General features: G+C 39.4%; 1 protein-coding gene across 1 annotated transcript; it reads right to left on the bottom strand.

The window, feature by feature from the left end:
* Positions 1 to 2,252: 2,252 nt before the first annotated feature.
* Positions 2,253 to 22,798, bottom strand: smim15.S (small integral membrane protein 15 S homeolog). The gene is given in 2 exon segments (NM_001171793.1): positions 2,253 to 2,555; positions 22,720 to 22,798. A coding segment is annotated over 1 exon segment (228 nt). The 5' UTR covers positions 2,538 to 2,555; positions 22,720 to 22,798; the 3' UTR covers positions 2,253 to 2,309.
* Positions 22,799 to 22,952: the final 154 nt, after the last annotated feature.

Genomic DNA, 22,952 nt, shown 5'->3' with positions numbered 1-22,952 from the left:
TTATTCTTCCCAGCCCTATGTGCAGAGACCTTTACAGAAACCAAAGGGAGGGGAATGGGATACACTGGATACAAAGATGTGATTTGCTCAGCATTCTCCTGTAAATACTTCTAATGCAATAAGTCACATAATGACTAAAGTAGCATGGTAGGAAATGTTATTGAGCCTTTAAAGGGACAGTAACACCAAAAAAAGGAAGTGTCCGACAGGAATTAAAATTTGTACTATTGTGCTGCACTGGTATAACTGATGTGCTTGCTTCAGAAAGACAACTATAGTTTATATAAACAAGCTGCTGTGTAGCCATGGGGGCAGCCATTTAAAAAGGACAAAAGGCACAGGATACACAGCTGATAACAGATAAGCTCTGAAGTATACAACATTCTTCAGAATTTATCTGTTATCTACTATGTGCCCTGTGTTTGAATGGCACCTGCAAAGCAGGCATTAGTGTTCGTTATATTAGGGTAAGATTTGGTTGCCTGGCGACTAATCTCCTTGTTTTTGCGGCAACCAATCTCCCCAAACGCCTTCCCTGAATATGCGCCGGCTAAAATGAAAAAAAAAAAAAAACCCGCCGGTGCTAATCACACGAGGCAGTTCGTTTTCCGAAGTCACCCAAAGTTGCCTCACGAGGAAACTTCGGAAAACGATTTGCCGAGTGTGATTAGCGCCTGCGTTTTTTTCATTTTAGCCAGCGCATATTCAGGGAAGGCGTTTAGGGAGATTGGGACGCTGCAAAAACGAGGCGATTAGTTGCCAGGCAACCAAATCTCCCCAAAACACCCTGTGTGGCCTGACCCTTAGACATCCAGTCACTCCATCCTTTATCGGTTACATCTTTGGCTACATAACTATATTAGAAACATGTTTTATTTTGCACAGCCTATCTATTTACCCAGTTTTTATTTTAACACTGAACTGGATGGGTTTCTTTTAAGGTAAGGGACAGGCAGTACAGAAGAGGTAGCACACCCCAATCCCCCTTCACCCCAGTTCCAACCCTTTGACATCATAGAACTGCCCCCTTGAAGTGCAACTGATATTCCAGTGAAAAAAAAGGTGTAAAGTCTACTGGGCTTCGTCTAAATGTTGCAAATCAAAGTGGGGCCTGAGCAAACTCCACTGAGCAAAACCATTATCAGGGCAGCAGAGCGGGAGATTCCAAATAGTACAGCATTTAAAAAGAAAATAAAACTGTGTAAGAAATGAGTGTTTGTTATATTACAAAAAATAAGTCGCAGTAGGAATGTGTGAGATAAAAATAGGAATGTTATTTTTTTACGCGGACACACACTTTTAATAACAGTTGATTCTCATGACCTGGAGTTATCAAGCAATGCTGATATATAGTATATTATTGCGTTTATCTCACATTTCAGGAATGAGTGCATATTAAAAGTAGAATAATAAAACCACTGCTTTTGCGGGTTACTCTAGGTACATAAACGGCACTAGGTGTAGGGCAATGCATTCTTCATCAACGCTCCAAGAGAAAGCAGCAAAAACAAATGGCTTAGGGCAGAGACACACGCTCAGATTCAGGGAAAATGTAGACGCCCGACGATAAATCGCCTATTCGGGGCGACTAATCTTCCCGAACTGCCTCCCGCCGGCTAGAATCTAAATCGTGGTGGGATGGCACTGTGAGCACTTTGTTTTCCGAAGTCGCCCGAAGTTTCCTTGTGAGGCTATTTCAGCCGACTTTGGAAAACAAAGCGCACCCATTGCCATCCCGCCGACTATTTACATTCCTGCCGGCAGGAAGCAGTTCGGGGAGATTAGTCGCCCCTAAGAAGAGGAGATTTGACGCTGGGCAACTACACTCCCCAAAATCCGAGCATGTGTCTCTGCCCTCACATTAAACATGAACAGCATTTCTACAAATTTCTCATACCTCAAATTACAAGTCCAGAAACAGCATTTATATTTTATCTATGGGTTGCTTTGTACCAATATAAAAAACAAATATACCCCACTCAGTACATGGAGGGGCGTATGAACAGTGACGGGTTCGTTGATGATATAAAAATTAACAAATCTAAAAGTTAAAGGGTTAGAAGGCGGTTATAGTTATAACTCATAACTGCAATGAGTGGGACTCGGCCTCGGTGTTGCTAAATAACTTGTTAAGGCTTTAACTAGTGATGAATACCTACCATCAAGAGCACCACATGGAATTTTTAGTTGGTCAAGTTTTTTTTGTTATCCATTTAAGAAACAAATGTTAAAAAGGCTGAATAGAAAGAGCGTCCTTGTGAGGAGGGCACTTTATTTCCATTACAAAAGGCTCAGCTTTGTTATCCCTCTTAGTCCTTCTTTGTCCGCTTGGCCTTAGCAATGTTTTCCTGACGTTTCTGTTTCTTCTTCTGATCCCGTTCTTTGGCCTCGATCATTTTTGCCATTTTCCATGACAGGACTGCGCTCGCCAGGAAGAGCGGGGTGAGGGCCAAGAGGACGGTTATAAGAAAACCATATGGGTCCTTGGCAGCCCATTCCACCAAGTATTCCGCCCAGCCCTTCAATGTATCAATCATGTCTTCAACAAGATATCACTAGGCAAGAGAACAGAAAATATTTGTTGGAGGGAGATTTTTATTCTTTTTTTAGTTTAGATTTAACATTTGATGCAGAATATTGTATTAATGGACCTGATATAGTACAGCCAGGGTGATATGTTTCTCATTAACTGGTAAAGACTCCTACCACTGATCCAGTATATCTTTAGCTTCTGCACCAACCCAAAGCCTTTCAGCAGTAAAAATCTTCGCCTGTTAATATGTCCCAGTAGCTCCCAATTTTCTTCTCTACTGACATGCTCTGGGCTGCCGTCACTTACCTGAGCCTAAGGACTGACAATATACATATACAGTACATATGCTTAATATTAATTACATATTCAAGGCAGACAAGTAATTAAGATTAAGTGGTAGCATAGAAATAGGTGCATTGAATTGACTATCAATCAGCCCTGTAGCCACATAAGCTTCAATGAGAGATGTAACCTGGTTTTTTGATGATCTCCAGCAATCCCTTAACTTCACAAAAGCAGAATTGGTACCGACACTCAGAAGTGGGCCCAACAGTAGCCAAGAAAGGGAACTGCTATAGGGGTTGTTCACCTTTAAAGTAACTTAGTATGACGTAGAGAGTGATATTCTGAGACAATTTGCAATTGGTGTTCATTATTTATTCTTTGTGTTTGTTTTAGTTATTTAGCTTTTTATTCAGAGGCATGAAGAAAAATAAAAAGTAGCAATAACAATAAATGTGTAATATTAAAAGAGCATTTGTTTTTTAGATGGGGTCAGTGACCCCCATTTAAAAGCAGGACTTCGTCGGAAGAAGGCAAATCATTAAAAAACTATATAAAAAAAAATAATAATAATAATAATTACGACCAATTGAAAAGCTGACCATATTAAAAGTTAACTTAAAGGGATCCTGTCATCGGAAAACATGTTTTTTTCAAAACGCATCAGCAGTAGAATTCTGCACTGACATCCATTTCTCAAAAGAGCAGATTTTTTTATATTCAATTTTGAAATCTGACATGGGGCTAGACATTTTGTCAATTTCCCAGCTGCCCCTGGTCATGTGACTTGTGCCTGCACTTTAGGAGAGAAATGCTTTCTGGCAGGCTGTTGTTTTTCCTTCTCAATGTAACTGAATGTGTCACAGTGGAACCTGGATTTTACTATTGAGTACTGTTCTTAGATCTACCAGGCAGCTGTTATCTGGTTACCTTCCCATTGTTCTTTTGTTTGGCTGCTGGGGGGGAAAAGGGAGGGGGGTGATATCACTCCAACTTGCAGTACAGCAGTAAAGAGTGATTAAAGTTTATCAGAGCACAAGTCACATGACTCGAGCAGCTGGGAAATTGACAATATGTCTAGCCCCATGTCAGATTTCAAAATTGAATATAAAAAAATCTGTTTGCTCTTTTGAGAAATGGATTTCAGTGCAGAATTCTGCAGGAGCAGAACTATTAACTGATTCATTTTGAAAAAAATGTTTTTCCATGACAGTATCCCTTTGAAGGGGTGCTGAACCTCTGTCAAAATCTTTTATAGGATTTACTTCTCCTTTAGCTCACAAAAGCATGTTTTAATTTCACACCAAAAAAAAAAAAGGATTTTAGTTACATGTTAATGAACGTACAATTACAAAGCCCCATACCCATGAAGAGATAAATCCTATATGATAATCCTGGCTTTTCCCATCTAGCCAGATACTGACACCTACCTACTTGGTTGGATTATTTTGGAAATGAATGTCATCCAACCAAATCATTCGTTCTACTGGCTGATCCCCCCCCCCCCGTGGTGTATATAGGGTTCCCCAAGAACTAAAACCCAGAACCACTTAAAAGGATGGGGTTTATTCCAACCATACTGGGACACGTTTTCCTGTAGGATAACCTCTAAATTAAAAGGGGTTCTGGGAGCACACCAAGGAAAAGGATTGAGAGTTGAGGTGCTACTGATCCACCCAAATTGCTAAAATCACAGTCGCAGGCCCAAAACAGTTTGCATGGAAATCAGTATTTTGTTAGCATGTGTGACACTATGGACACAGAGTATTCAGAATCACATAATGCAATTATCCTTAAATTCCAAAAATACAGAATGTTTAGGGCCTGGAGTTTTCTGGAAAAGAGATCTTTCTGTAATCTTTCCAAAGCTTGAGGCTACTGAAAATTAATTTAAACATTATTTTTGTGGCTAACTAATTATATTAGAAATATTTTTTGTTTTACAAGGGCTATCTATGTACCCAGTTTTTATTTTTACCCGGAACTGTTCCTTTAATAACGGATATGGCGAGCTGCAGGTAGAAGGGTGGCGACACAAAACAAGCAGTGTCAGTTTAATGGGGGTGCCGGGCCTTTGTGCAAGTGAAGTGTTCCACTAGCCATCAAGCTAATTACTTGCCATTCACATTGCCTGTGGGGGGGCTATCAGCCTCCAGCTTCACGTGCAGTTACCATAGAAATGGCACAGTGTGATATGGGAAGCGGGGAAGTCTTTTCAGCCAGAATAAAAAATGTGAATGAAGCACAGAAGAATAAGTGCGGCACAACAAACTCAGCGAGTGATGAAACCCGCGGTGCAATGTAAAGGAACAATCTTGTGTTTCATAGGATTGGCTTGAGCGCAGGCACAAGGTGAGGCAGAAGAAGTCACAAAGGTAATGGATTAACCTCACTGTCAAGAAACCGATTTATTATGATGGCGGAATACATTGCAAACGCGCCTCTATTACACAAGCAATTTAGAGACCTCATTCAATCAATAAAGGGGGTCTATCATCATAAACGGAGCTATTTACAATGGGTTTCCTTGAACAGATGTGCCCGACAACTTAAACACTAGGACCATAGAAACGAATGCAGATAAAGGATTTCACACTTCTGTATCAAAGGATACACAGAAACCCCCAAGAATGTATAATTTACTATTCTTTAGCTATATACAGCTAAAACATATATACAGCACTTTATTGAGATTGTGCCCATTATTCCCTGCCCCAGTGGAGTTTACTTTCCCTATCAGTCACACAGCACACAATCTGCCTGTATACGTGTGGGGGAAACTGATAGACCCAGAGGAAACACACGGATAAGACACAAACTCACACAGTGTCGTCAAACTCAGGACACAAATGCAGCAGCTACTGGACTGCTGTGTAGACAGAGTTATCAGTGTGGAGAACATGAGTAAATGTGTCCACCCCTCCCCAGAGCTATTGTTTAAAAACTGCCCTTCCAAAGAGCAAATGTACTCAGAAGGGTAAAAAAAGAAGGCTTGTGACGGGCTTCTGTGGATACAGGAAAAAATGTATATGTAAAGAAAGCATATAGTACAGTAAGTAAAGATGTAAAAGGCCGGACATCTAAACTGTCTGAAGCCTGTCTGAGAATAATGTAACAATAGCTGGGCACTTCTACTTGATATAAATGAAAGGGCCCCAAGACTGGCTCTTTGCCATGGGCCTCACCGCTACAAACGATAGGCCAGTACCATCCATCCTGAAGGAACAACTTATAAAAGAGATTTGTTTTTATTTGGCAGGTCTTATCCTTATCATGGTAAAGTCCAACGGACAGATTTGGGCCCCGAGTGAAGCAAGGGACCCCGAGTGGAGCAAGGGACCCCGAGTGGAGCAAGGGACCCGAGTAGGGTTGCCAACTTGCCAGTATATTAGTAAAAATTATGCTCAACCCCAATGTTATTAATAGGAAAAAAAATCTAAATATATATATTTAGGCCGGTATTTTTTCCCAAAAAAGGTGGCAACCTTAGACCCGAGTGCAGCAAAAGATCTGAATGGAGCAGGGGATCTGAATGGATCAAAAGATCTAATTGGAGCAAGGGATGCGAATAAAGACACAGAAGCAAAGGAGCATGTGGTATAATGTATTGTGAGCTCAGGCAAGGAATTAATGAGAAATTGATGCTGGAATAATGCACAACTCTTTACTCTGATTTATTCAAGTGATTCACTGCTTGAGCTCCCACCTTCTTCCTGGCATATGTCTGTTATCCCCATCCCGCTCATGATAGACTATGGGGCAGATTTACCAAGGGTCAAATTAAAAATTCAAATTTTCGAGTTTATTTTATAGTCAAAACTGTCAGATTCGCATAGGGAGTTATTCAAGTTCGATCAGAGTTTTTAAAAAAAATTTGAATAAGATTTTTGAGATTTATCATACTCAAGCACTTTAAGAACTTGAATTAAGACTATTCACCACCTAAAACCTGACAAATTGCTGTTTGCCGCCTTCTCGACATTTGAGTTGTTTCTCAGAAAAAAAAAAAAACTCGAATCGAGTTTTCAGGTCGATCCTATTCGCCAGAGTTTAAAAAAAATTTGATTTTGTTAATACATTTCAATTGGTCAAATTTAGAGTTCATGGGAGCCGATCATTGATTAGCTTTCTTCATTGAAGGGGTGGTTCACCTTTAAGTGAACTTTTAATATGTTATAGAATGGCCAATTCTAAGCAACTTCATTATTTATTTATTTATTTTTTATCGCTTTTGAATTATTTGCCTTCTTTTTCTGACTCTGCAGCTTTCAAATGGGGGTCACTGACCCCACCTAAAAACAAATCCTCTGCAAGACTACAAATGTATTGCTAATGTTACTTTTTATTACTCATCTTTCTATACAAGCCTCTCCTATTCATCTGCCAGTCACTTATTCAAATCAATGCATGGTTGCTATGGGAATTCGGACCCTAGCAACCAGACTGCTGAAATTGCAAACTGGAAAGCTGCTGAATAAAAAGCTAAATAACTCAAAAATAATAAAAAATTAAAACCAATAGCAAATTGTATCAGAATATCCCTCGCTACATCACACTAACAGTTCATTTAAAGGTGAACAACCCCTTTAAGCAGCAGGAAGAATACTTATGCTCATAAGTTTACATACCTTTGGCAGAATTTGTAGGATTGGGATATTTGGTATTTTGCAGAATCACTCATTTTCCATTAAAGGGTTGGTTCACCTTCAGGTTAACTTTTAAAGAAATGTGAATTCTAAGCAACTTTTCAATTGGTCCTCATTATTTATTTTTAATTGTTTTTTAATTATTTGCCTTTTTCTTCTAACTCTTTACAGCTTTCAAATTGGGGTCACTGGCCTCATCTAATTGTATTGTTATTGCTACTTTTTATTACTTATCTTTCTATTCAGGCCTCTCCTATTCATATTCCAGTCTCCTATTCAGATCAGTGCATGGTTGCTAGGGTATGCTGGACCCTAGCAACCAGATTGCTGAAATTAGAAACTTGAGAGTTGCTGAATAAAAAGCTAAATAATTCACAAACCACAAATAATAAAAAATGAAAACAAATTATCTAAGACTATCACTACTCTCTACATCATATGAAAAGTTAATTTAAAGGTGAACAAGGTCTTTTATTTGTTTTGGATTATTATTATTATTAGATTTTTCATCACAGAATTGTGCGTGTCCTTTGTAATCATAATGGTAACGGAAAACACTGCAGAGATTGCCCTGATCAAAAGTTGACGTTCCCTTGCTTAGACTGATAATATGAGTTGGCAGAAGGGAAATTATCTACACCTACGTCTTGTTTGATTGTAATTAGCGTCTGTGTATAAACAGTCAACGAGTTTCTTCTCTTGAGAAACCCTTGTGCATTTTATCCAGGATGGCACTGACTTTGCTGATTACTGAAGCATGGAGAAAGCAAAAAAACTGTCAAAGGATCTGTGAGCATAAGTAGTTCAACTTAATAAATCAGGAAAAGGATACAAAAAGATTTCAAAATGCCAATCAGTACTGTTCAAACTCTGATTAAGAAGAGGAAAATTAGAGGTTCTGTCAGGCAGAACAAGACAGATTTCAGACACAACTGCCAGGAAAATTGTCAGGATGCAAAGAAAAACCCACAAGCAAAGTCTACTGAAATACAGGATTCTCTGGGCTAGTGGTGTTGAAATGAACAATAAGGAGATAATTGAACAAAAATTGGGCCTCAAAATCATTTGAACTAATGATGAGGAATTGACCTAGAACAGGAGTGCCCATACTTTACTAATGCAGGGTCTACTTTAGTGACATTGTCCCATTATGATCTACATCCATAAAAGCATTCTGTTCCATGGAAAATATTACTTAAATACTGATTTATGGGAAAATGAATATTGCTATATTTAACAAACAATTATTTCTTATGCGACTATAACCCAATAAATATCCAAATGAAAAGCATGAAACGCATGATTTAGACAAGTTGTTTTTTGACCATATTTTGAGATCTACTGATCACCAACTAAAGGTCTACTGGTAGATCCTGAGCTACCTTTTGGGCACCGTGACCTAGAATTTAAAGGAATTCTGCCCTGATTTTTATGGAGTAGTTTTTATTTCTGTTACACTGTTTACACTGCAAATAATTCACTGTACCATGTAAAATGTCATTCCTGAACCAGCAAGTGTATTTTTTTTAGTTTTAACATGTGTGTGTAGGCGCCATCTCAGGTCATTTTGCCTGGCCATGTGCTTTCAGAAAGAGCCAGAACTTCAGGATGGAACTGCTTTCTGGCAGGCTGTTGTTTCTCCTACTGAATGTAACTGAATGTGTCGCAGTGGGACCTGGATTTTACTATTGAGTGTTGTTCTTAGATCTACCAGGCAGCTGTTATCTTGTGTTAGGGAGCTGCTATCTGGTTACCTTCCCATTGTTCTTTTGTTAGGCTGCTGGGGGGTAAAGGGGGGGTGATCATCACTCTAACTTGCAGTACAGCAGTAAAGAGTTACTGAAGTTTATCAGAGCACAAGTCACATGACTGGGGCAGCTGGGAAACTAACAATATGTCTAGTCCCATGTCAGATTTAAAAAAAAACAAAGAAAACATCAGTTTGCTCTTTTGAGTAATGGATTTCAGTGCAGAATTCTGAAAAGAAAAAAAAAATCCCATGAAAGTATCCCTTTAAGTGGGATCTCATGTTAAATAAACATATACTATTAGCAAAAAGAGAAGTCGATGGCGGAGCTCTCCCCACTCCTTCCTCTCTCCCACGTCCTCCGCGGCTATCGCGGAATCCCGGCAACACTCAGCCGAGCATTCACATACAAACGACCAAATTACCGCTGGCAGCGCTGGAAAACGTATCCACGGGAGACGGTAGGAATAATATCAATATCTGGCTTTATTTAAACATACATTGTGGTATAATAGTAGTGGGAGTGCCAAAAACTAACGCGTTTCGTGCCCCACACTGGGCACTTCTTCAGAGTTCAATAGAAGTGACGTAAACGTTCAAATAAATAGCTGTGTTCACACGTGTTACATATTAATCAATTAGTTAGTATACATAGTGCTTGTACATATTGTTTCACCTTTAATTTATATAACATGGAAGTTTCATATGTTGTAAAATCACACCATATATGTACTTCATAAATATTTAAGGAAAAAATGTGGAAAGTCATAGTTCATACCATTAGTGTAAAAAATATATATATCATTTGATAGTGCCAATCAATTTTTTTAAAAAGACTTAAGTTACCTATAAAAGTGATTATATAATTCATAAGATTATCAACATCATAATATTGCTAAAAGAACTATGTATTATTACTCTGCATTAGGTATATATTGTCACAATAATTCAAAAATATGTACTTTTTCTTTTCTCAACACGTAAGTTAAATACTTCTATAAAAAATGTAACTTAGCTTAGATAATACAATCAGTAAGCGTATTATTATTTGATTTTTTATATATATATATATATAAAGTCACTTACATTTGTTATAAATTTATTCACAGGTGCTTATGTTTGTCTCTCCCCAGATTATATATTCATTCCTAATATTATTTGTTTCATTATTAATGATTTGCCTTAATCTATATAATACTTGACGTCACACTCTTTATTTAAACCTTGTGGTGTAACTGTCTCCAGTGTGAACATCCATTTGATTTCTCTTTTTGACAGTACTTTATCATAATCTCCTTTTCTCTTCCCCATTCTCACATTCTCTATAACCTGGAAAGAGACAAAATTTACATTATCTTCATGTTCATCCATTATATGTGCTGCGATAGCTGATGATACATCCTTCCTATTCACACATGCTAGGTGTTCCAGTACCCTATCCTTCAGTCTCCTCTTAGTCTTGCCCACATACTGTTTACCACATCGACACGTGGCAAGATATATAAGATTTGTAGTTCTACAATTGGCATATGTTCTATTCTTATATATCCTGCCATTACTCGTACTGCATATCTCCTTAGATACTTTTATAAATTTGCAGCATTTACAAATGTTAGCGCCACACATATATGTTCCTACCATATGTAACCAGTTTCTATTCTCATTTATCCTATCAGGTAACATACTAGGGGATAACTTATCTCTCAGATTGTAACCCCGTCTATACGTGAATTGTGGTTTCGCCAAACCTAATTGTGAGAGTAATGGATCCGACTTTAATACATGCCAATGTCTATTTATTATATGTTGTATTTTCTTTGCCTCTAGGTTATAAGTTGTAATAAACCTCATTCTATTCATTTTTTGTGTCCCTCATGCTTCATTTGGTGTATTACTATCTTTATTTGTTTTTTGTAAGTCTCTCCTATCTCTTAATACTGCCTTGTCATAGGCTTTTTTTATAGATTTAGTATCATACCCTCTATCCAGCAGTCTATCCCACAACTCCATAGCCCTCTGCTGGAAAGCATCCCAAGTCGAGCAGCTCCTCCGTAACCTGATGAACTGTCCGACTGGTATGCTCTCCAGCAGAGGTTGAGGATGACAACTCTGTCGCTGTAAGAGGGCATTTCTACTACTATTTTTCCTGTATATATCAGTGTGTATCACACCTTCTTGGGAGGAAAATTGGATATCTAGAAAATCAATCGTGGAAGGGTTAAATTTGTATGTAAAAAAGATATTCTTCCCATTATCATTACAGTAATCAACAAACTGTTGTAAACGTATTTCTGTACCTTCCCATATCAATATGAGATCGTCAATATAACGATAATATCTTTTGATGTTATTATGAAACATTATATGTTCTTTACATTATATGTTCTCTATTATACCACAATGTATGTTTAAATAAAGCCAGATATTGATATTATTCCTACCGTCTCCCGTGGATACATTTTCCAGCGCTGCCAGCGGTAATTTGGTCGTTTAAATAAACATATACTTCACAGACTCCTCTCTCTCCTTCTCTGATCATATTAAACACCACTGTCAACTGTCACGATTTCTTACGCAATATTGCCGAAATCCATTCCTTTTTTTCACTCGCTATGGCCAAGACGCGCGTGTATGTTCTAGTCCTATCCCGACTAGATCACTTTAACCTGCTAGGGCATGTGCACCTGAACCCCTTGTACATATTGGTGAGTCCAATCCCGTAATAATATAGATCAGAATTTGGAAATGTTAAAATGTTTGTCACATGTTAAATACCTTGTGCCAGCTCTTTGTCAAGTCACTTAAAGGGGAACTATAGCAAAAATGAAAATGTAATATAAGCTTCCTCATACTGAAATAAGAAACTTTCTAAATACAAGCAATTAAAAAATCTAACGTTTCTGAACTAATCTTCACTATTCTTCTCTCAGCATCAGTTTCTCTTCATTCCCTTTTCATGCAGCAGTTAGGTGTCAGATATTCATTGACAGTTAGATCCAATGGGGCAAATTCACTAAGATGCAAAGTTGCGCCAGGCGCAACTTCGCCGCACTTCGCCAGGCGTAGTTTCGCCAGGGCTCCGCAAATTCATTAAAATCCGAAGTTGCGCACAGGGGTAGCGTAAGGTTGCGAAGTTGCGCTAGCGTTGATTCGCTATATAAAGCGAAGTTACGCTAGCGAAGGCTAATTTGCATACGGCGCGAAATTCAAATTTCAATGGAGGAACACGTATCTGCACTACAAATGCCTAGAAAACCTTCAAATCAGCAAATAAAATTTTTATTTTGCAATACACATGTGCCCACTGTCTAGGTAAGTTGCCATGAGTCAGGAAATGTAGGGGGGAGGAAGGGGAGCCCCAAAAAAGTTTCAATCTTTTTCAGCCTATCAGCCATCATGTAGAAAACACACCAGCGTTTTTTTGGGACTTAGAAAAAAAATTGACTTTTTTTTTTAAACAATCCCCATCTACTCTATTGCGCTTCGCCAGGTCTGAGGTGGCGAAGGAAGTCTAGCGTAAAAGGTAGCGTTCAGTACACTGCGCAAGTTAGTGAATTTGGGTAGTTTCGTCGCTAGCGAAACTTCGCCTGGCGTAAGGTTGCGAAGTAACACTAGCGAAACTACGCCAGCGTTCGTTAGAAAATTTGCACAGTAGCGAAAATGCCAAACGCTAGCGAATTAACGCTAGCGTTCGGCACTTCGCGGCTTAGTGAATTTGCCCCAATATATCTTATATATTTGCCTAGAAGATGTATTAGAACTCACTCTATTAAAATCACCAGACATCATGTCTCTCTACATGCAGAATTTGTGCAAAAGGCAGTTAATTTGTTATATTTTTTTGTATGAGAATCCGTTATTTGAGTGAGCTCTAATACATCTGTTTGGAAAGGAATCCCCCCTATAAGATATATTGGATCTGTCATTGAATATCTGACAACAAACTGCTGCATGAAGACAGAATGAAGAGAAACAGATGATAAGAAAGGAATAGTGAAGATCAACTTGATTATTTCAGAAACAGAACAGAATTTTTAATTTATTGTATTTAGAAAGTTTCTTATTTGAGTATGTTGAAGCTTATATTACATTTCCATAAAGGTTCCCCTTTAATCTCCCTGTGTCCCAGTTTACTTTGTGCCCTATAATGGCTACATTGATGGCTGCAAAATCAAGGTAGCCATGGAAGAATAGCACTATATACATGCTTTATCATGGAGGTGGATCTCTGATGTTTTGGGGGGGGGGGGGGGGGGTAAAAGGTGTCACCAGAAATTTAGTCAAAATGGATGGTAAGGCAGCAGATTAGAAAATATTGGAAGAAAATTGGCATTCATCAGTCTGGCAGTTGCAAGTGGGGTGGCACTTGGACTTCTAAACATGACAGTGATCCAAAACATAAGGCACAGTTGACCAAACAGTGGTTGCAGCAAAAAAAATAAATACATAAAAAGGTTCTGGAGTGGGGAAATAAAGGAGAAGGAAAGGCCTATTTACTTGGGGGGTGCCAAAAGTTACGTACCCCAAGTGATTGTATGTACTTACCTCACACCCGGGTGGTGCTCCTATCAGGAGAAAACTGCACCACTCCAGGGGTTCTTCCAGTGAGCACCACAAGGCTTCCTTCTTCAAGTAAATAGGCCTTTCCTTCTCCTTTAAGCACCCATTTTATTCCAGACAAAGAATTACAGGAGCCAGAGAGCATCTACTGCATAAGAATGAAAGAGCCTCATTCACATCGATCACAAAAGACTGCAAGCCATCATTAATGACAGAGGGACAATAAGATATTAAGAACTACGGGTATGAAAACTTTTCAACAGGATCATTTTATTAGTTCCTTTATTACTCTGCTTTGTTTAATGACTGTGCTATTGTCCCATGCCTAAAGTTTCATTTGAATCACATAAAATATAAAAGAATTGTGTTTTGTCTGATCAGTCACATTTTCTTAAATACATTGTACAAATTCTGCCAGGGTTATGTAAACTTATAGTATCTATTCAGGCTCACTCATCTTCTAGTAGTTACTCATTCAAACCAGACTTGTTACTATGGAGAACTGGACCCATGCTGGAAAAATTGTTTCACCATCAATACAGAATCCTTTACCCCCTCCTGGAGCTTAATATCCAATTTTATAAAAGTTTCGGAGGCTGTCAGATTATTAACATAAAGGGGCAGATTTGTTATGGGTCGAATTTAAAATGTGAATTTACGAATTTTTTCTATGGTCAAAACTGTCAAATTCAACCAGGGAATTCTAATTCAATTTTTGAGATTTACTATATTCTGGCCCTTTAAGAATTTGAATTTGACTATTCGCCACCTAAAACCTGCCGAATTACTGTATAAGTCAATGGGAGAGGTGCAGTGACCGATTTGGAGTTGTTTGTAGCCTGACGTTCGAGTTTTTTTCAGAGAAAAAACTCAAATCTCGTTTGGCCGAATTTGATCTTGTTTTTGAGTCTGTAAAATTAGTCAAGAGTTTTACATATTCAATACTTTTTCAATAAATAATCGAATGTTCGAATTTGGAGTAAAATCAAATCCATGCGAGTTTAAAAAAAAAAAAAAAAAACACATGAATTCGAAATTCGACCCTTAAAGGAGAAGGAAAGGTTAAAAGTAAGTAAGCTTTATCAGAAAGGTCTATATGAATACACCAGAAAACCCTCAAAGTAATGCTGTTCTGAGTACTTTGTCAAAAGAAACACAGCATTTTTTTTCCTTCTATTGTGTACACATGGGCTTCTGTATCAGACTTCCTTCTTTTAGCATAAACCTCAAGGGCTAGGGCTTGAGCATGCTCAGTTTGCTCCTCTATCCCTCCCTCCTCCCCTCCATGCTATAGTCTGAGCTCAGAGCTATGTGTGAGCAGGGAAGAGACTCAGGCAGGAAGTGATGTCACACCAAGCCAATATGGCAGCTGCTATCCTAAACAAACAGAGACAGTGTGTAGAGATCTTTACTCAGCTATGTTAAAGCATTCTGCCGAATAAATAAAGTGTTATAGCTTGCACTATTGTGGCTAACCTATTGGCAATAAACTGCTTCGGTAGCTTTCCTTCTCCCTTAATAAATGTGCCTCGAACAGTAATGTTAAATTTTAAAGTGGACCCGTCACCCAGACACAAAAATCTGTATAATAAAAGTCCTTCTCAAATTAAACATGAAACTCAATTTCTATTTTTTCTTAAAGCATTCATAGCTGCTGTAAACTCATTTAAAAATCTCAGCTGTCAATCAAATATTGTATGCCCCGCCTCTATGCCTAGGCATAGAGGCAGGGCAGACAATTACTTTCACTTTCCATTCAGCACTTCCTACATGTCACTGCTCTCCCCACATTCCCCGTTCTCTTCACCATTTAATTGTGTAGCCAGGGCATGGGGATGGACAAACAAGATTCTGAGATGATGCAAGACTTGCCTTAATAACAGTGTCCACAAAATGGCTCCTGCCTGCTTGCTATAATTAGGGGTTCCCAGACTGAAGAAAAACAAGATTCAAATACGTTATATAGGGTAATTAAAGTTCATTTTGTTTGACTAATGTGATAAAATAGGATTTGGAATTATTTTTTTGGGTGACGGGTCCCCTTTAAGTGCTCTGGGCAGAGGCATGTGGGATTATCAGATATGAATCATTACAATCCCAAAAGCCGACTCCAACAGTAAACTCTTTCCAGTTTATCCAACAAGCAAGCAATCATTTATAGAAAGTAATGACTTTGGCTGGAATGCAGCATGTTTATATTAGAGCGAACTCTCTTCTCTCTACATATTCTCTATATTTACAAATATTGAGGTGACACAGGGCAGTGGTAATGAAATTGTGGGTTCAGATCAAATTAGGAAGGGCTAAGTGGATAACTTTTGGGTCAAAGTGCTGGTCAATGACTGTTAGATTTGCATTGAGTTTGTGGCACTTTTTTGCTGAGCTGCTGATCTCTCTAGACCTCTAGGGGTCATAAACTCTTCCAGGGACTCAATGTTCTCTTCTTGCTAAACAGAAATGTTGTTTTCCAATTCAATTTTTCTTTTTATTGCACTGCCCTACCCCCTGCTGCTTCGAAGCTCCATAAACTGCAGCGCAGGTGCATGTGTTATTTAGTATAGTTAGCTTTGTCCCTCCTCTGCGGGTGCCCATCCCGCTGCATTTATCATGTTTTTTTAGCATCATTTGAGCCGCGAAAGATTCTACACATCAAAGCAGGGGTCCCCAATCTTTTTTTTTTTTATGTATGAACCACATTCAAATGTAAAAAAAAAAAAAGAGTTGTGCAGCAACACAAGCACGAGGGTGCCAAATATGGGTTGTGATTGGCTATTGGTAGCTCCTACATGGACTGTGAGCCTTCAGGAGACTCTGTTTGGCAGTAGAACTGGTTTTTATGCAACCAAAACTTGCCAGGAATTCAAAAATAAGCCTCTGCTTTGAGGCCACTGGAAGCAACATCCAAGGGGTTGGTGAGTAACATGTTGCCCATGAGCCAATGTTTGGGCACCACTGCAGTAAAGAAATGCTTGGCACACTCTGTCTATATCTTAGTAGTTACAAAGACAACTATGCACATTGATGGCCAAGCTAAGCAGGGAGGATTTACCATGGGAGTTTAATTAAAGGACCAGTAACACCAAAAAATTAAAGTGTTTTAAAGTAATGGCAATAGAATATGTGTTGCCCTGCACTGGTAAAACTGATCTGTTTGCTTCAGAAACACTACTATAGATTATATAAATATGCTGCTGTGTAGCAATGGCGTAAACTGAAAAAGGCTATGTGGCACAGGTTAAAGGGGAACTGTAGTGAAAATGAAAATTGAATATAAGCTTTAGCATACTGAAATTAAAAGTTTTCTAAATATAATCAATTAAAAATTCTGTACAGTTTCTGAAAAAATCAAGTTTATCGTCACTATTCCTCACTCAGCATCTGTTTCTCCTCATTCTGTCTTCATGCAGCAGTTGGGTGTCAGATAAATGATGATGTATTAGAGTTCACTCAAATAACTAATTTCAGTACAAACAAAATAACTTTTGCCTTTTGCAGAAATCCTGCATGTAGAGAGACATGATGCCTGGTGATTTTAATAGAGTGATCTCTAATACATCTTTTAGGCACAAGGAGCCCCCCTATAAGATATATTGGATCTAACTGTCAATGAATATCTGACACCCAACTGCTGCATGAAGACAGAATGAAGAGAAACAGATGCGGAGTGTGAAGATAAACTTGATTATTTCAGAAACAGTACAGAATTTTTAATTGATTGTATTTAGAAAGTTTCTTATTTCAGTATGCTGAAGCTTATATGAAATTTTCATTTTCGCAATAGTTCCCCTTTTTAAATTTAAAATGGCTGCCCCTATTGCTACACATCAGCTTATTTATATAAACAATAGTAGAGTTTCTGAACAAAACAGCAGTTTTACCAGTGCAGCACAATACTGCATTATATTTTTATTACTTTAAAACACCTTAATTTTCTGATGTTACGGTTCCTCAAGCCAGCAGCTGAATATTAGAAATTCTCACAATCCCTACATCAGTATATGGTAAACAAAATCTGGATGTCCATTGCAGTATGTTATTATCTGTGTCAGGTGCAATGAAGGAGGAGCCAGGTCAGTGGCCTGTGCCAGTGATTTTTTTTCCTTTGGACATATTAGCCTATAAAGGAAGCCTACAGTAGCGACGAAAATTGCGGTACAGGTATAGTATCTGTTATCTGGAAGCAGTTATCCAGAAAGCTACAAAAGATGGGAAGGCAGACTCCAGTTAATTCAAATAATTCACATTTTCAAAAACTATTGCCTCTTCTGCTGTGATGATAAAACTGTACCTTGCACTTTATCCTTACTAAGTTGCATCAATCCATATTTGTGGTAAAATAAATCTATTGGGTTTATTTAATATTTAAATTATTTATCAGAAGACAACCTATGGTGATTCAAATTATAGAAAGACCCCTTATACTAGGGATGCACCAGATCCAGGATTCGGTTCGGGATTGGGCCTTTTTCAGCAGGATTCGGATTCGGCCAAATCCTTCTGCCAGGCCGAACGAATCCGAATCCTAATTTGCATATGCATACCTAATTTCGGTATTCGGCCGAATCTTTCGCAAAGGATTTGGGGGTTTGGCCGAATTCAAAATAGTGGATTCAGTGCATCCCTACCTTATACAGAAAATTCCAGGTTCTGAGTATTCTGGATAACAGTATATAAGAGTTCCTGTATAATGGTAACCAGCACAGTGCTGTCTACTTTAATTATCCCCCCCCCCCCCATGTGCAAATTTTAAAGCTGCCAAAATAGTTGTGTGTGTGACATCAGCAGGGTGGGCAAACCGGGAATGAATCCATTTGGAATAAAACCCCACCCCAGAATTTACCAGTCTGCACATGGGACCTTAAAGGAACAATAACACCAAAAAAATGAGTAATGAAAATATCATGTATTGTTGCCCTGCACTGGTAAAACTGATCTGTTTGTTTCACAAACACTACTGTAGTTCATATAAACAAGCTGCTGTGTAGCAATGGCGGAAATTGAAAGAAGACTATATGGCACACGTTTAAATAGTGAATAACAGATAACACCATTGTGTTCTACAGAGATTATCTGTTATCTCCTATGTAATTTGAGCCTTTTCTCCTTTAAATAGCTGCAATACTGCATTATATTTGCATTACAGGTATGGGATCCGTTATCTGGAAACCAGTTATCCAGATACTTACGAATTACCCAAAGGCCATCTTCATTAGACTCCACAAATTTTTAAAAATGATTTTCTTTTTCTCTGCATTAATAAACAGTACCTTGTACTTGATCTAAACTAAGATATCATAAATCCTTATTGGAGGCAAAACCAGCCTATTTGGGTTAATGTTATGTTTACATGATTTGCTAATAGACTTAGGGCATAAAGATCCAAATTATTGAAAAATCCGTTATCCAGAAAACCTCAGATCCCGAGTATTTTGGATAACAGGTCTCATATGTGTACTTTAAAACATTTTCATTGTTGATATTCCTGTTCCTTTAAGCAAGTAATGTCAAGCTTACATGCATAATCCTACCTGCTGCAGAGCTGTTCATATACAGGTATAGGACCGGTTATGCAGAATGCTCAGGACCTGGGGTTTTACGGATAACAGATCCTATACCTGTACCAGCCCAAGGTGGCTCAGTGAGTACATCTCCAGATCTCTGTTTATAAGGCACCTAAGGGAAGCACATAGCAGGCAATCCTTAAAGGGGTGGTTCACCTTCAAATTTTTTGTATATTTAGTACATTTAGTTCTAGAATGGCTAATTCTAAGCAGCTTTTCAATTGGTATTCATTTTTTATTTTGTATAGTTTTTGAATTATTTTCCTTTTTCTTCTGACTCCTTCCAGCATTCAAATTCTCTGGAAGGCTACACATTTATTATAATTGCTACTTTTTTAATCATCTTTCTATTTAGTTCCTCTCCTATTATATTCCAGTCTCTTAGTCGAATCAATGCATGGGTACTAGGGTAACTTTGATCCTAGCAACCAGATTTCTGAAATAGACTGGAGAGCTGCTGAAAAATCACATGTAATACAAAATGAAAACCAATTACAAATCTTCTCAGAATATCCCTCTCTACACCATACTAAAAAGTTACCGCAAAGGTGTACAAACCCTATCCAGAAAGTTCTGAATTAAATTAAGATATAATTAATCCTTATTGGAAGCACAACCATTGGGTTTATTTAATGTTTACATGATTTTCTAGTGGGCTTCAGGCATGGAGATCCACATTACAGAAAGATGTAAGGGTATCTCCAGAATACCACAGGTCCCATACCTGTTTATGGAAATTAGGAAGAAAGGTTAATATTACAAGAGGCATTTGGAAGCAGGTTTTTGGTTTCCTTATACAGAAAACCCCAGGTCCCGAGCATTCTGGATAACAGGTCCCATAACTATATATGGATTTTTTTTTTTTTTTTGACTCAAGGATGTGTTGATGGTTCTGTCAGTTTCACCCTTCCTGGCCTTCCCTAAAGTTTGGGTCTTTGATCTTTATCTCTCCCACCCATTAAACTTCTAATTTGGTGGTCCCAAGGATGCATTTTGTGCTGAATACAGCCAGTGTCAGACTGGGGTGTCCGGGACCCCCTGGAGCTGCCATCCCAACCCGGTCATCAATTTCCCCTTCTGCAGCCAACCTATTTCCACCCACTTCCTTACACTTGACTTGCGGCACAGACAAAGTTGTGTTTCTTACACTTGCAGACACAGACCCAGCAGCATACATGCCACGTACGTTTCATTTGTGGCCGGGTGGAGTGCACAAGTCCCTGGATACAGTATTCAAGGTATTGTTTACATTGATACTTGGGACTACTGGAGCCTTGCACTGGCCCCAGCCTAGTGTGCAGACATCAGCAGATCCAGCATTTGCGTCTCTGACTTGGTCATTTCTTTCTCTCCCTATACGGATTTGGATTTGAAATCTCTCCCGAGTATTAGGCTAGAGTGCTGGATGTCATCTACAAGTAGCACCCGTTTGCAGAATGGGACCACATACTGCCACCTATTTATATATTAATGCAGTGAGTGGCACCATATCAGCCGCTGTGCCCCTAGCATATGCTAAAGAATATGTCAGTGTCCCTTTACTCTATAATTGTAATTTAAACCCAATGAGAGAGAGTGTGTGAGAGAGAGAGAGAGAGAGATAGAGAGATAGAGAGAGATAGAGAGAGATAGAGAGAGATAGAGAGAGAGATAGAGAGATAGAGAGAGAGATAGAGAGAGAGATAGATAGATAGATCGATAGATAGATATTAGTAGTTGCCCCTAAAGACAGATTTATTTTCACATTATACTACATGCACTCCTCAACCTCAACATAAAATAAAATCCTCTATTCCTAAGGAAATCAGATTACATTTCCTGCATATTCCTTTTCTTTTATTGATCTTCACCCAGCATGCCTGCAGGTATAACCTTCTATGTACCTACTGCATGGAAAGTGGCTTGATTTACATGTTCCCTGGTGTCTGCTCTTTAAAGGGGAAGGAAACCTAGTCGACGCAAACCCCCCACCCCCCCTTTTGTTTGTTGCCCTCCCTCCTCCCCCCTGGCCTACCCGTCCCGCTGAGCAAATGCCCCTAATTTGTTACTTACCCTTCTGCGCAGGTCCAGTCCAGGGAGTTCACAGACGACATCTTCTTCCGCGCGATCTTCTTCCTGCTGTGAACGGCGTTTTGGCGCATGCGCAGTAGGATCATTTCGCCGGTACGGATCTACTGCGCATGCGCCAAAAGTCACGCGCATGCACAGTAGATTGTACCAGCGAAATGATCCTACTGCGCATGCGCCGTTCAAAGCAGGAAGAAGATCGCGTGGAAGAAGATGTCGTCTGTGAACTCCCTGGACTGGACCTGCGCAGAAGGGTAAGTAACAAGTTAGGGGCATTTGCCCAGCGGGATGGGTAGTCCAGGGGGGAGGAGGGAGGGTGGGCAACAAACGGGAGGGAGGGTGGGGGGTTTGCGCCGACTAGGTTTCCTTCCCCTTTAAGGGCAGAGACACACTGCTATTTGAGGAGATTAGTCGGCCAGAGACAAATCACTTCTTCTTAGGCTAAGGCCACACTAGGCGATAGCGCCGCGATTTGACTCGCGGCGCGATTTCGAGCGACAATATAAAAAAGATCACCGCGTGTGTTTTTACGCTGGCGATTTGTCGCGATTCCCCATAGACGCCAGCGCCAAAGTTTCCCCAGCGATTGCGGATTAAAAGTCGCGGCGAAAAGTCGCCGCGAGTCAAATCGCGGCGCTATCGCCTAGTGTGCCCTTAGCCTTAGGGTGAAAAATCTCCCCAAAATGCCTTCCCGCCAGCTAGAATGTAAATCGCTGGCGGGATGGCACTTCGATCGCTTGAAGTTTCCTCGTGAGATGACTTCGGAAAACAAAGCGATCCAACTGCCACCCCGCCGGCTTCGCTTTCCAAAGTTGCCCAAAGTTTCCTCGTGAGGTAACTTTGGAAAACGAAGCACCTGAATGCCATCCCACCTGTATTTAGATTCTAGTCAGGGGAAAATCAGTTCAGGGAAATTAGTCGCCGAAGAAGAGGCGATTAGTCGCCGGGTGACTAAATCTCCCTGAACTTTCCCCTTGTGTCTCTGTTCAAATAAAAATATCCATAAAAGAAAATGTCACAGGGAGTTAACTCTCCACTCTACTTTATTTCTTTCTGTTCTTTGCTTCTCAGTCTTGATTGGCACTTCAGGAGTCAGAACCAGCAGTGCACAGACGATAATCAGACACATATACAAAGCCTATGGGAATATGTAATGAATGTGTATCGGATCTTGTTCAAAATGACATTTTCGTGCCAATAAGTGGATTATGACTTTACCACTGGAGCATTGACACACGCTCGCAGCACAGGGAGGGATGGCTGCAACACTGCCGGTAACCCCTGAAAGATAAGTTAGCCCGCCCCACACCGTCCTGCACTCACCTCCAGGAACATGAATGTTGCACTTCCCAGTGAGACACGAAACTGCTCCACCTTAGCAAACAGAACCTAGAAGCTCAACTCATTTCCTGACAAGCAAACACAAGGGAAAGCACTTCCTGGTGTCAACATGAAAGCGGCTTTCTGATTGGCCACAATCCGCAGCTCCTAATTGGAGGAAATGAGAGGCACGCTTAGGTTGGTTATGCTGTAGGCAGGGCTTGAATCTTAGTCAC

The sequence above is a fragment of the Xenopus laevis genome, chromosome 1S, assembly GCF_017654675.1.
Source record: "Xenopus laevis strain J_2021 chromosome 1S, Xenopus_laevis_v10.1, whole genome shotgun sequence".
Lineage (NCBI taxonomy): Eukaryota > Metazoa > Chordata > Amphibia > Anura > Pipidae > Xenopus > Xenopus laevis.
This window is presented reverse-complemented; position numbering and strand designations above follow the sequence as displayed.